The sequence below is a fragment of the Mirounga leonina genome, unplaced genomic scaffold, assembly GCF_011800145.1.
Source record: "Mirounga leonina isolate KUSES-001 unplaced genomic scaffold, KU_Mleo_1.0 Mir_200, whole genome shotgun sequence".
NCBI classification, from domain to species: Eukaryota; Metazoa; Chordata; class Mammalia; order Carnivora; family Phocidae; genus Mirounga; species Mirounga leonina.
In genome coordinates, this window is record NW_023270503.1 from 22,468,441 (window position 1) to 22,482,136 (window position 13,696).

Here is a 13,696-nt window from a genome sequence, read left to right on the forward strand (position 1 = left end):
CAGATCTTAAGATAGTAGATGTTTTGAATGTGGCCGTGGAAAGCAGACAGATGATTGAAACTTACAGATGATTGAAACTTACAGATGATTCCAGAACCCTTACATTTTATCAACAGTCTCAATTTTTACCTTCTCCCAAAAAGCTTTAACCAAGGTAAAAATTAAATAGATGGATTTATAATTGCTTTATTTTTGTCCCATTTAGCCAGAAGAGGGGAGACAGAGGAGGGAACCAAAAGACTGATTTTCCTAAGCTGGATTCCTCCATCCCGGATGGTTGAAAGGAGTTCTGTTGTTCTCTTTGTCTCAGTCACCTAGGTTCCCTGAGCTAACCCGTCATGAAGGAAGTATGAAGAGTCCTTCAGTTAATTGGGTTGAATTTGTGCAGTGCTTAGGAGCCCTGCAGTGGGTGCTGGAGAGAGGCAGAGCAAGGGATAAAAGACTGGTTTGGGGCCCCTTAGAGTTCCCTCGTTAATGATGGGAAACAGTCCTGCTCTCTGGAACTCAATCCGAGACTTAGGAGTTCAGGGCTCATAGTCCACTAGGAACAGGAAAAAGATAGAAGACATTTATAAAGTAAGCCCTTGTCTAAAATAAAATGATGTAAATTGCTTCCAGTGATAAAGGCCATCTGGTTAAGTCAGAAAAGCTCTGGTCAGACTGTATTTGCTTTTATGGGCCGCTTCAAAGAATCTTTTAGGAGGGAGGTGTATACAAGGGAAGACGTGGCCGTCAGGTGAGGCTTTCCTAGGAGACAGAAGGTTGGTTACCTCGTCTCCTTCCTCCATGCTGATGTCAAGGTGTGCGGGCTGTGCTCTCTTCCAGCCAGCGTCCCATGCTCCGTGGCCCCAGAAAAGTCAGTGTGTAGGCCTCAGCCACCCCAGGTCCGGCGTACATTCTCCCTGGACACCATCCTCAGCTCCTACCTTCTGGGCCAGTGGCCACGAGATGCCGATGGGGCCTTCACCTGCTGTACCAATGACAAAGCCACCCAGGTAATGACGTGCTCTCCTAAGGGGATAAGGACGGGGGGTGGGGGCTGGCTGAGGAGACCTTTGGTCTACTTACCAACTCTTGGTCACTGAAATGATCTGTCCTGGGTTTTGGCTGCGTATCTTCACCATATGGCTTTTCAGCATCTGATATTTGTCAGCTTGGTTTTCTCTGTAAACTTACGTGAAAATGAGGTAAATGGGATTTACCTTTCTAAAATTAAGCAAGCCAACATTCAACTGAGTTTGTATTCCCCAGACAACTGGGAGAGAGGCCCAAAAAGTGTGTTGAGCCTGGATAGATCCTGCTGGAGCAGTAAGAGTGGAAAGCTCTCAGATAATGAAGACTCAAGCCCTAGCCAGCAGCCCATGGGAGTCCACTGGGCCCGTTCGAGTCCTTTGGAGCTCAGGTCCTCTCTGTCAGTATTTTTCTTCCTGGCAGTCTTTTCAATAAGAAATCCTAAACTTGGAAGGAATCTCCGCAGATCATCCACCCAAACTCCAGGCTTCCCGGAGTTTTTGAATAAGATAGTGTTGACCGGAGCAAGGAGTCGTCTCCTATGTAAAATTTTCTCTTTTTTTTTTAGATTTATTTATTTATTTGAGAGAGAGAGGGAGAGAGCATGCCTGCAGGGGTGGGGAGGGGCAGAGGGGGAGAGAGAATTCCAAGCAGACTCCCAGCTGAGCACGGAGCCCAACTCAGGGCTCGATCTCACGACCCTGAGATCACGACCTGAGCCAAAATCAAGAGTCAGACACTCAACCGACTGAGACACCCAGGCGCCCCCATACAAAGATATATCTTAATCTGATTCAGGACTTCAACATTCTTAGCAGTTGTTCAGGGTCCAGTCTTTTCTCTTTTGATACAGTTTAAACCCATGCCTGTTTGACTTCAGAACAAATGAGTTGTTCTCAGGAAAGAGGAAACAGGGTGGGAAGAACAGGGGCTCAGAAGCGGCCCTGTATCTTGGGGGTCCTGGGCAAGTCGGCTCTTCCTTTGCAAGCCGGGAGCGTGTGCCCACTCTTCTTGCTCGCAGGTGGAGTGACAGCCAAGCGTGAAAGTGTTCCGTGCACTCACATCCCCTACCTCCTCTTTTGTGCATGTCCCGTTGGTCCCCTTCTTTTATTTATTTATTTATTTTAGTGAGATCCATTTTCAAATGTTGCTAGTGAACATCTAAATGCCCAGTACTGTTCTCGGCATGTTGGAATGAAGGATAAGGAAATGAGAACAAGATTTGGCCTCTGTGAGTCTGGATGCCAGTTCCATGAAGGCCAGTGAACAGCCAGCCAAGGGATGAGATGGGGCCAAATGTTTGGCATGGTTTAGAGGAGAGGAATTCTCATGGGAATGCCCCACCTTGAACCAACAAGAATTTGCTGCAGCTGAGATCAGTGGCCCTCTTTAGATCTACAAACAGAAAGTGAAGGGAGGACAGACTCCAGTGGTGGACGGCAGGGGCCTGCTTCCTTAGAGCCCCAGGCACTGCTGTTCCCTGCATCCCTGGGAAAGGCTGAGTAAGATGGCTTTTGCTTTGCCCTCATAGGCCTGGAGTACACACCCCCTTCTCTTTGGAGAGTAGTGTTTAATCCAAACAATGTATCTAGTCAAGTAGGGCTCCCCGGAGGACAGGACCCGAGGCTGCTTCTGGTGTGCAAGCTCATGAGTGCATCCCCCTTTGTTGGGTGCGGGCTTCCCACCTCTCCCCATCTCTGTCACTTCCGGCCACCAACCTTCTAGGAAGCCTCTACCCCACTCCTTGGAGAGTGTTCTCTTTGTCAACTCAAGGGAGGGTTGGCCTCAGATGTTCCCTGGCGGGATTTAGAGGCCTGGGCTCTAGGCTATGTGTTTTTGCTTGGGCTCCAGCTGCAGGCCAGATCTTTTATATAACAAGTCTGGGCTTCTTGCCACGGCAAGACAGAGGTCAGCGATGCGCCTCCATGGGTCTGGCAAGGCCAAGCTGTGCAGCTTTCCTCTTTTCCCGGGATGGGCTCCAGCCCTCGAGGAACTCTTAGCAACCTGTCAATATTGTGGCTGGAGTCAAGAGGTAGGAGAATTCTGATCAACGTAGGCATCCAAACCAAAATATGCGCTCTGCCCATCTTTCAGTCCTGGTCTTCTGGGAATTTTCTGCGTCTAGATTTTGGGCTCCAGTCAAATTCCTGTTCGAGCCCCCCCTAGCCTGACACAAACTACCTCCTTCAACACTGGCATTACACCAGGAAGACCTGAGGCTCTGCTGACCTCTCTCTAAGTGATTGCTGTTCCTTCTCTCCAGAGCACGGGCATATCCCCAGAACGGGCTAGATACAAGGGGCATGGACAAGGGTAGAGGGAAGGTGGGGAGGCAAGATTTACCAAAGTCCTTGAAAGCTTTTATGTTGTTAAAAAAAATAGATTGAAGGGACGCCTGGGTGGCTCAGTTGGTTAAGCAACTGCCTTCGGCTCAGGTCATGATCCTGGAGTCCTGGGATCGAGTCCCACATCGGGCTCCCTGCTTGGTAGGGAGTCTGCTTCTCCCTCTGACCCTCCCCCCTCTCATGCTCTCTCTCTCTCATTCTCTCTCTCAAATAAATAAATAAAAATATTTAAAAAAAAAATAGATTGAGGCCAGCACCTTTCCCTCATTTCTCTGAGCCCTACCCCTGCTTCCTGCCCCTTCTCTTCCAGACACACCAGTGTAGCACTTCTACTGTGTCTGGCAGGCAGGCCCTCACTTCTGTCCTCCTGTTTGCCCTTCCACCCCCCACCCCAGAGCCAGCAGCTCGAGTGTGGTGTTTGGAGACCACATCAGCCGTGGCGTTCCTGGGGACATGCCTTGTAGTGAGGGCAGCACCATAGTTGGGCTGAACCTCCTAGAGGAAACAAGAACCCTGCCCGTTCCAAGCAAGTTTCTGACCTGGGCCGCAGACACAGAGCACCTGCCATTTAGATAGCCAAGCGTGCTGCATTCTCGAGTCTTCCTCGCAAGATGGCTACCCAAGTTATTTGGGGCAGGGGAGGAAGAGAGGTGGCTGAGTCTTATTTGGGGAATTGGGTATCCTGTGAAATGCTGCATGTTCTGAGCCCGGAAGAGCAATGGGAGAGAGCTGCCCAGGTCTCCCAGAGACAAGCTTGGTGAGCCCAAGGAAGAGCTTGGGTACAGCGGGAGTGGGGCACAGAGCGGCCAGCCGGGGAGGACTAGCAAGGCTCCTGGATGGAGTCCCCATCATCGGAAGGAGGTTCTTTGTGTCTTGGAGGACTTTGTCAGGATTCTGCAGGCCAATCTGAATACGTGTTCCCCTCTCTGGACCGCCCTGTCCCCAGGTCAGCTGGTACACCCGAGCTAGCCACCAAGTGCTCTGGGCTGGCCCTGCTAGTGGCGGGCCAGGGCGGGGTACCGTCTCCACCTCTCGTCTTGCTGTGCAAAGCACTCGTGTCTCCGTGCACTCTTCTGCAGGGAGGAAGTGGTCTCACCACAGCTGGAATGACTGTTTGAGCACAGTTCCCCTGCTGGTCTCATCCTGCAGACAGACGGGACCCTGGGTTCCTGCTCTGCCCGGCCCCCTGTGCAGCTTATCCCAGCCCTGCTTCCTCCACATGCTCCAGGGGAGGTGCGGAAGCCTCTAGCATGGACTTTCTTCTTTAGGCTTGATTTATCCGATGGAGGAAAAAAATAGCTGAAGTCCTTGACAAATCTCCGAGAGTGTCTTGTAGGCCAGAAGCAGAGGCGGCCTTCTTTGTTGAGGAAGACGTCCCTTTCTGGGACTTTTCCCTACTGTGTGTTCTTTCCTTTCGTTACTCTTTTTCCCAAGCCAGTGCCTCGGCGTTTAGTGATGACACATGATCGAGTCTGCCCATCAGAGGCTTGCTCTCTGGGTGGGGGGCCCTGGGCATGGTGCCCGTTTTCCAAACTGGCGAGCAGGACCGGTTGGTCAGCATATGGTTTGACAGCAGCACAGAATATTTGAAAATGGGTCCATGATGGAAAATCTGAGGGTTACGTAGTCACTGGAGGGCCAGGGACGGTGGCCTTGGCCACCTCCAGCCGAAGTTCCTGGCTCGGGCCAGCGGACCACCCTCAGAGAGCCTTTTCCTGCCTGTGTTTCGCCAGAGTCCCCCAGGGGCTGATTCCCTGCCGAATGTCATGTTCCACACGTAGTTACTGAGCATCTTCTGTACCAGGCCAGGCACCACACTGTTCTTGGTCCCCGCAGAGGTATATGGGGCTGTGTTCCCAGGGCTTAACCGGCTCCACCAAGGTCCCTGGAGACAGCAGGGCCAGGACCCTTGCCTGGGAGTCCAGGTAGAAACTGAGTTGGGTTGGGGTCAGAGAAACAGGTTCTAGTTTGGAGGGTTTTTGGCTCCATCCCACCCCTGTCTTGTTCTATCGGGCTGTTCCTTGGACAGCTGTCCTCCACCCCCACACCCACTTATCCTTCCGCATGTGGCTCTGGGAGCTCAGAAGCCCAGGCAAGGCTTCCTGGGTTTGACCCACATCCAGTTGTGCATAATTCGAGCATCATCTGCACAGGTGGCTGATGTCACTCATGGCTAGTACGTGGTCCTGCTTTTCTCTCAGCTGCTCCCCTTGGGCCAAGGTGTTAAAATAAATCTGTTCCAGTGCATGAATCCCCTTGACAAATACGATGTTTTGATCTGCTGACCAAAGCTCAAGCTCCACTCCACTTCCAAAGGATCATGTGGAGCGACTCCTTCCATTGCCGTCCTGCCGCATGGCTCGACCCTTGTTGTGCCATAAAGGGGCACTCTTCGAAGGGGAGCCTTTCTGTGCCCCAGGGAGACCTTGGCTCAGACCTCTGCGGTGAGACCCAGAGGCGAAGCGGCCCGTCTACCCAGATGCACTGGAACTAGGGAGCAGGGCATGGTCCCCACTCTTGACATGCCCCGTTGAGTCGGAGGGGCCAAATCCCACACCCGTGCATGAGCCTGCCTTACAGATGCTCAAAGCCAGCATGGACACGGCTTCATACATAGGATGACCTACTGTGTTAGGTTCCCGGGGCTGCTGTGACAAATGACCTCAAACTTCATGGCTTAAAACAACAAAACCTTATTCTCTCACAGGTCTGGGGGCCAAAAGTCAAATTCTGTTTCACTGGGCCAAGATCAAGGTGTTGGCAGGGCTGCGTGCTCTCTGGAGACTCACTGAGAGATCCATTCCTTGCATCTTCCAGCTTCTGTGGCTGCCAGCGTTCCTTGGCTTGTGGCCACATCACTCCAGTGTCTGCCTTTGTGGTCACATCCCCTTATCTTTCTCCGTGTGTGTCTGATTGCCCTCGTCTCTCTTATAAGGACACTTGTAATGGCCTAATTTGTCTGGATAATCCAGGATAATCTTCCCATCTCAAGATCCATAACTTAATCACATCTGCAAAAACTTTACCATATAAGGTAACACTTATCGGTTCCAGGGATCGGGACCTGGTATCTTTGTAGGGCCATTTTTCAGGCTATCACACCTACTGACCTCCTCATCTACTGCCTTGCCTCTTGCTCACTCTGCTCCAGCCATACTGGCCTCCTTATCATTCTCAAACAAACCAGGCTTGCTCCTGCCTCAGGGCCTTTGCGCTTGCTATTCCCTCTGTCTGGATCACTGTTACCTCAGATACCCACATGGCTCACTCCCACATCCCCTTCACGTTTTCCTTCAGATGTTACTCTTTCATTGCGGATGTCCCTGACATTTAAAATCATGTTCCCCTGCCCAGCATTCCTATCTCCTTTTGTTGCTGTGTTTTTCTCTTAGTACTTATCACTGTTTCAACTATGTCCCCAACTAGAACGTAAACTCAAAGGGGACAAGAATTTTTGTTGTTTTGTGCATTGCTGTGTTGCCAGCCCTGGAATGGTACCTGACACGCAGTGCGCATTCAGTAACTATACGCTGAGCGTGTGGATGATGGATACTCGGAGCCCATCTGTACGGAGGAGACGTGGGGCCGAGGAGCAGTCAGCACGAGGTAGACAAGTTAGACGGGCTCCCCGCGGGCAAGGCTGGGAAGAGTTGGTAGGGCAGGCCCTCTGAGACGGAGAGGCCAGGCTTGGGGTCCAGGGCAAGGGGAGAAAGGAGGCAGAGCTAGGTTTGCCTGGATGCGATGAGGGCCCGGTACAGAGGGCCCGTGGGATGGAAGGTAAAATGGCAACATCTGTGACCAGGGGCTGGCCGAGTGTTGAGGCAGAACAATAGTCTGGGTAGCATGGTTTACACAGAGGCAGCAGCGGTTGCTGGAGGATGTGGCTGAGCAGAGAGAGGTGAGGCAAGATGGACTGAGAGACACGATCCCAGTTTGGCGTGAATTTTCACATCCTTTCTAGCCTCTGCTGCCAGCCCACGTTTCTCCTTCCACCCTCTCACACATCTCAGAAGGAAGGAGGCAGTTGAAGAGTCTGCAAGAGATGTCAATAGAGCTGCTGACAGCCTGGATGGGGCTGTTGTGAGTGCAGTACCTTCCTAGTGGGAGGGAAATGGGCATCACCAGCTTAGCCTTCGCCATCCCTCCCCTGTGACCTCGGCCACCTTCCAGGGACAGCAGGCTTGCGTGGAGCTCAGCTTGGATGAGCAGAGCTAACGATCTGTAGGGTTGGCTTTGGAGCCCCGGGAGTGGAGGCGCGTTGTGTGTCTGCTGGGCCGAGGGGGCTCTGGGAGAGGGGGCCCTCCTCCTCACTTTGCAGTATGTGCCGCAGCTTTCCTCAGGCTCTGGCTGCCGGCACCCCAGTTTGGGGAGACACAGGCATTTGGGAGTCAACCAGTTAGCCGCTTGGTTGCTGAATGCTGTCACAGCCAGCTTTACCTCGAGGGCTTGGGCTGCAGCCTGAAGGATGCGCTGCCTGCCCTCTTCCTGAAGGACGGGTGTGTGAAGACTGGAGCCCTGGCCCATCTTCCTTGCGGCGTTGTCAGGGAAGGAGGGTGGGGCAGCCGTCTCACCCTGGCTGTGTCGCATGGCCCGGGAAATGTCCTGGTCAGCAGCTGGGAGAAGGAAGAGCCAGGGAGACTCAGTCCCCTGTGGCCCCTCCATACAGCTGTCACACAGGGCAATCTGCCCCCCCCGCCCGCCCCCCCGCCCGCCCCACCGCTCTTCTTCACAGCTGTTGGGTAGTGAGTGGTTGGGGTTCTTCCCCCCCCCCTTATCCTCCCCCTTTTCTGTTTGCAACAGTCTCTCGGGGGAGGTCAGCAGATCTGTTGGAGGAGATGGTTCCCAGGCCCTCATGGTTTGGCAGCTCATGTAGAGAAGTCAGAGCTGGTTCCCCTGGAGCATTCCTCCTTGGGCCCCTCCCTTGGAATGGAAGTAGGGGGTGTTGGTGGTGGGAAGTGATCTAGTCCTCCTCTGCCTCATGCTTAAGCCAACAGCTTCCTCCCTCAGGTTGGGGCCCAGGAAGTGGGTCTGCAACTCCCCCTGCCTCAATCTTGGGCTCTTGGCCTTCTATGCAGCTGGGGAGTGGGGAGGAGGCGGGGGGATATGGCCGCCTGAGAGGTCTGCTCTCACAAAGGGCAGCACAGGGCCCAGGAGAAGGAGCTGTGATAAAGCCAGAAAGGGTCAGGGTCAGGGCTGAGTTCAGAATTCTGGCTTCCTCCTTCCTGAGAATGTCCCCTCCCGTGCCTATTCAGGAGGACTTCAAGTCTGTGTGCAGAGCCCCCCCTGAAACCAGCTCTAGACACTGCGCTACACAGACGTCTCCTGCTTTGGTTGAAGATGGAGGACGGGGGACCTCTACTGACATTTTTCCTGTTTTACCAAGTAATAATGATTGCTTAATGGAGTCCCGTCTTGTAACTTGTTTTTCACGACATTCCCAGGAACCTGAACTTGTGCCGGACCCATAAAGGGTCCACGAATCGAGGATGCCAGGGGTCCCCCGAGCCCGTGTTCTTCTGCAGCTGGTTGGGAGAGGGAGGGGCAGGACTTGTCCCTTGGGGAGCACCTGGAATAGCTGGGGCCAGAATCCCTGTGTAAAAGTCACAAAAGAGTAAAGAGCAGGTTGGCCTTGTTGGCTCATCAGGGAAGGCTTCCTGGAGGACATGGACTGGGAGAGTGGCGGTGCAGGTGGAGAAGCCTCAAAGAATAAAAGAGGCGGGCATGTTCAGGGGGCTGATGACCAGACGACAGAGACGCCTTCAAAGAGCCACCACCTCTGTCCAGGAAGTGGCTGCTTCCCCGGGGCCTGCCCGAGAAGCTGCTCTGTCTCACGGGGTTTCTCCCCCTGCAGACGCCCCTGTCCTGGCAAGAGCTGGAAGGTGAGCGGGCCAGCTCCTGTACACACAAGCGCTCGGCGTCCTGGGGCAGCACAGACCACCGAAAAGAGGTATGTGCCCCCTTTGACTCCCTGGCCACAGCAGCTGCCTCCTGTCCACGCCCAGCGCCGTGGATGTGTCTGCTCCAAAGTGGCCTCACATCTTCGGTCTCACTTGCCTTTTCCGGATGAGATGGCTCCTTCAAAGCTGCCTGTCAGTGTCCTGGTGGCCCGGCTTAGGAGTCCAGCCCCTTCCGCCGGCAGGGCCTTTGCCAGCGACTGCTGGTGCCCTCCAGCAGCCCAGCGCAGGGTGGGAGCCAGCACTGTTCTCGCTTGCTTGGAGCTTGTATCCAGAAAAGCCGTTCCGAGTGAGTTTCTGGGAACTGGAAGCCCCCAACCTTACCACCTACTTAACTGTGCATCCAGCCTTTTTTTTGTTTTATTTAGTTTTTTTTAGACTTTATTTATTTATTTGACACAGAGAGAGAGCACAAGCAGGGGAAGCGGCAGGCAGAGGGAGAAGCAGGCTCACCACGGAGCAGGGAGCCCGACACGGGGCTCGATCCCAGGACCCTGGGATCATGACCTGAGCCGAAGGCAGACGCTTAACTGACTGAGCCACCCAGGCATCCCATCCAGCCTTATTTTTAGAAGAGAAAAATAGTTGTGTGTTCCCAAACACTTTTCACTGGCCCTCCCCCTCTCTCAGGAGGACTCCAGTCACTGAGGTTGAATAGAGAGAAGCACAGACGGGGATTCCGGGCTCCTAAACCAGCTCCACCTGCCACTCCAACTGGCGGCCCCTGAGGGCCGACTCACTGGGAGTCACCTCGAGCCTCTCTTGGTTGCAAGAACAGAGAAAATGTGAAGGGAATGCTCTACAAGTTAAAAGCTAGTGGGAAATATGATGGAGTATTTTAAGTTTGGAATGATCAGAGTAAGCAAGTTATTTACACTAAGCGTGGAGTCGTGGTGTGAATGGTGCCCGATAGCAGATCTAAAACCACTTTCTTCTTGGCAGTGGTCATAACTTGTATGGCTATGGGCGGCAGATCTCCTCTCTGAATCCTATTTCGTTGGGGCCCATATTTAAACAGATCTGCATCTCCTGAGCCTTCGCCAGCTGAGGGCGAGTAGGTGGAGAATTACAAATGTGACAGAGACAATAGTCAAAACCATTGATAATACTACATAATTGTTACAAGATACGGAAGTCAGGACAAAATCTGATACTCCTTCTTGAGCATCAGCTCCTTGCTCGGTGCAGTTTACTTTAAAATGAGGGGAAATCCTTCCATCCTTCCTGGTCCCGGGGCCTTTGAGATAGCTGTGAATGTACTTTGAAGAGTGAATTCAAAAACATCATTTCCCATTTCTATTAATAGAGTAGTATTCCATGGTTTGGAATCCGTGAAAGACAAAAATGGTTTCGGCATTGCGTATTTTGAAATTTTTGGAAACGGATCCATCTGATTCATATTTCCAACTGATCCGTAGAATACATGATAATTCAGAAACACCAAATATCTAGTTAATAAGGTCTCCAGCTGGCCCAATGAGCATGTCATCAGTTCTGAACTCACCGAGGTCTCCTGGGAGGTTTTCCATCTTCCTTTTACGCATTATTGTGGGCCTCCGGTGGGAGCCACGTCGGGGAGGAGGGACCCCGTGCCCTTTAGCTTTGTTCCACCTGCCTCTCCCCCCTCCCATCTCTGGGCTACCAGATTTCCAAGTTGAAGCAACAGCTGCAGAGGACAAAGCTAAGCCGCAGCGGGAAAGAGAAGGAGCGGGGCTCCCCCCTGCAAGGGGACCATGCAGTGCGGGGAGCACTGAGGGTATGTATGTGTCCGCCCCCTCCCCGGGCCCGCTCCCCTTGCTGTCGCCCGTGGCGGCCCCGTGTGGGCAGGTCCTCGCAGGTCTTACAGCCGCTGACTGAGCCTGCCACGCTGCCCACCCCATGGCCACGTGGCTGCCTAGGTGGTTTGGGCACAAACTGGGGGTCGCTGAGTGAGGCTGGAAGGGCTTTTTGCCCTCGCGAATGGCTCTCCCCTCAACCCCCGCGCCCCCCCACAATTGACGCAGTGGTGAGCCTGCAAGCGCTAGAACCACGCTTCTAGACTCCCAAAGCGCTAACCTCTGGAGAAAAACCCACTGAGCTGTCCTATTGCAGTCAGTCCCCGTGCCCAGATCCTCCTTTATTTGCTTGGTTCTGCTGTGTAGACATGACATTACCCCCTGGTCAGAACTAGTAACTCTACGGGGCTTGGGGGAGGGGGGATTCCATGACCGCTCCATCTGCCTCCTTCTCAGGCGTCCCCTCCCAGCTTCCCCTCCGGGTCACCTGTCCTGCGACTCAGCCCCTGCCTGCACCGGAGCCTGGAAGGGCTCAACCAAGAGCTGGAGGAGGTGTTTGTGAAGGAACAGGGTGAAGAGGAGCTGCTGCGGGTGAGTGGGGCGCGCCCTTGATGTACGACGAGCCGGCGGCTTGGGGAGTGTGGGTGCAGGCCGGGGGGACTCTGGCTCTCGGGGGGCTCCGGGCTGTGGCCACGTCAACAGCGTGGTGTAAACGCCGCCCTGCACGAGGAACACAAATCGGGTTCATTAGATTCAAATGGACTTGGCCACCAGGACAGCAGAGCCGGGCGGTGGAGCCGGGACAGGCTCGTGGTGCTGGGTGGGAAGAGAGGGAGCGGGGCTCAGTGGAGGGGAGACTTCTCAGCCAGGAGGAAGGGGCTCGGCGCCACTCTTCAGCCAAAGCACCGGCTCCCTGCTCCCTGCGTCCTCATCCCCATCCCCATCACTGTCCCCCTCCCGTGCCTCAGTCGCCTGTGTAACCACCTCTCCCCCCATGTCCACCTGGTGACCTGCATTCATCCTTCATGCCCAGTTGCCCCTGTGCAGCCTCCCCCCTCCCCCCCACCCCCACCCCACTCCCAGGCAGAATTATTTGCTACCTTTTCTGCCGTCTCAGGCACATTTTTGTACTGACACAGTACAATTGGAGAATGCCAGTTGGGCAGTATTAATATAATTCTAATGGGCACACTCCTCAGTTTATGAGTTACTTGCTAGTTGATTTTTAATTGATGTATATGTAGGATTTGATACCCACCCAGGCACCTGCTTGCAATTCGGTGAGCTGGGGGTACAACTACCATTGATGGCTAAGAAGCAGGGAGAGGGTATTTCATACGTGATAATGATGTGCATGCCTGTCCTGCAGTGGCTTGCGTGGTTAGTATCCTGGTGGTTCGCCCCCTCTCATGCTCCCCAAATATTCTTCATCTTTGTGTTCCCGGAGAAGGTCCCTGCCCTCGAGGCTTACAGCCTGCTGGTGGCGTCACCATGATGAAACCATACAAATAAACATGTGATTCTAAATTGGGTCGCAAGGGCTGGGGAGAAATAGGAGGGGCTTTCCCTTAAATCAGTGACTTGAGAAAGCCATGTCCTGGTGTCATTGTGCGTCAGGGATAGAGGTCAGAACAACAGCGAGGGGAGGAGCTTAAGGGTCACTGCCGCTCTCATGGCCAAAAGAGAGGGGCCTGAGACTCCTTCCCCACCCTCTTCCCTGGCAGATCCTTGATATCCCTGATGGGCACCGTGCCCCCGCTCCCGCCCAGAGTGGCAGCTGTGACCACCCCCTCCTCCTCCTGGAGCCCGGCAACCTTGCCGGCTCTCCCTCCGTGCCCCTGACATCCCCCCAGCCTTCAGGCCCGGCCAGCCACGAGGAACACCGGGGTGCTGTCGAGGAGCTGGCATCCATCCCCAGTGACAAAGGTAAGCTGAGGGGGGCTGGGGCAGCAGCCTGAGGTACAGGGGGGCCTCCACGCCCTTTCCCCCTCTAATCAGTTTCAAGCCTGGGAGTCCTCCTTACTAACCAACTAGAATATCATGGGTTGTCTTTATTCTATATGCAATACTACCAGTAGTAATGGTCCTTCACACAGATCCTGATTTATAATTTATATAAAGTCTCTGCACCCACACTTCTGTTCTCACTGGGAAGCACGCAAGCAGTGCCTCTCATCCTCCTATTTTCGCTAACGAGTAGAAAGCCTATGGGTCTGTCCGGCTGGTCCACTGCACGCATTACCAGCAACAGGTCTCAAGGTGTTTGGGAAAGGTAGACAATAAGCGAATGTGGTCTCTCGCCCCAGGGTCACGCTGTTTGACCCGGACTGAAACCCAGGCTTTCCAACTCCAAAGCTCTACTTCGTCCTGTGCCCTGGCTCCTTTATGGGAGGATGAGACCCAAGCCCTTCCTCCCCACGATAATGATCCTCCTGTCCCAAAGCACTGTGGCCTGCCTCCCCCAGCTGGATTCTCACAGCGCCCTGTGAGGTAGGCTGGTCAAGGGCATAATCTCACACTACACAGAGGTAAACAGAGCTTAGAGTAATAAGGAATAAATGTGAGATAAATACAGATAAAGTCAATATTTGCAGCCTAGGCAAAGTACATT

General features: G+C 53.7%; 1 protein-coding gene across 1 annotated transcript in view; it reads left to right on the forward strand.

Annotated features, from left to right (window-relative positions):
- FAM117A (family with sequence similarity 117 member A) overlaps nucleotides 1-13,696 on the forward strand; it is a 42,464-nt gene that overhangs the window by 23,762 nt on the left and 5,006 nt on the right. Inside the window, exons 2-6 of the mRNA XM_035026891.1 lie at nucleotides 826-995; nucleotides 9,208-9,303; nucleotides 10,956-11,066; nucleotides 11,542-11,676; nucleotides 12,810-13,011. Of these exons, the coding sequence (XP_034882782.1) occupies nucleotides 826-995; nucleotides 9,208-9,303; nucleotides 10,956-11,066; nucleotides 11,542-11,676; nucleotides 12,810-13,011 (714 nt within the window). The remainder of the gene's footprint in view (nucleotides 1-825; nucleotides 996-9,207; nucleotides 9,304-10,955; nucleotides 11,067-11,541; nucleotides 11,677-12,809; nucleotides 13,012-13,696) is intronic.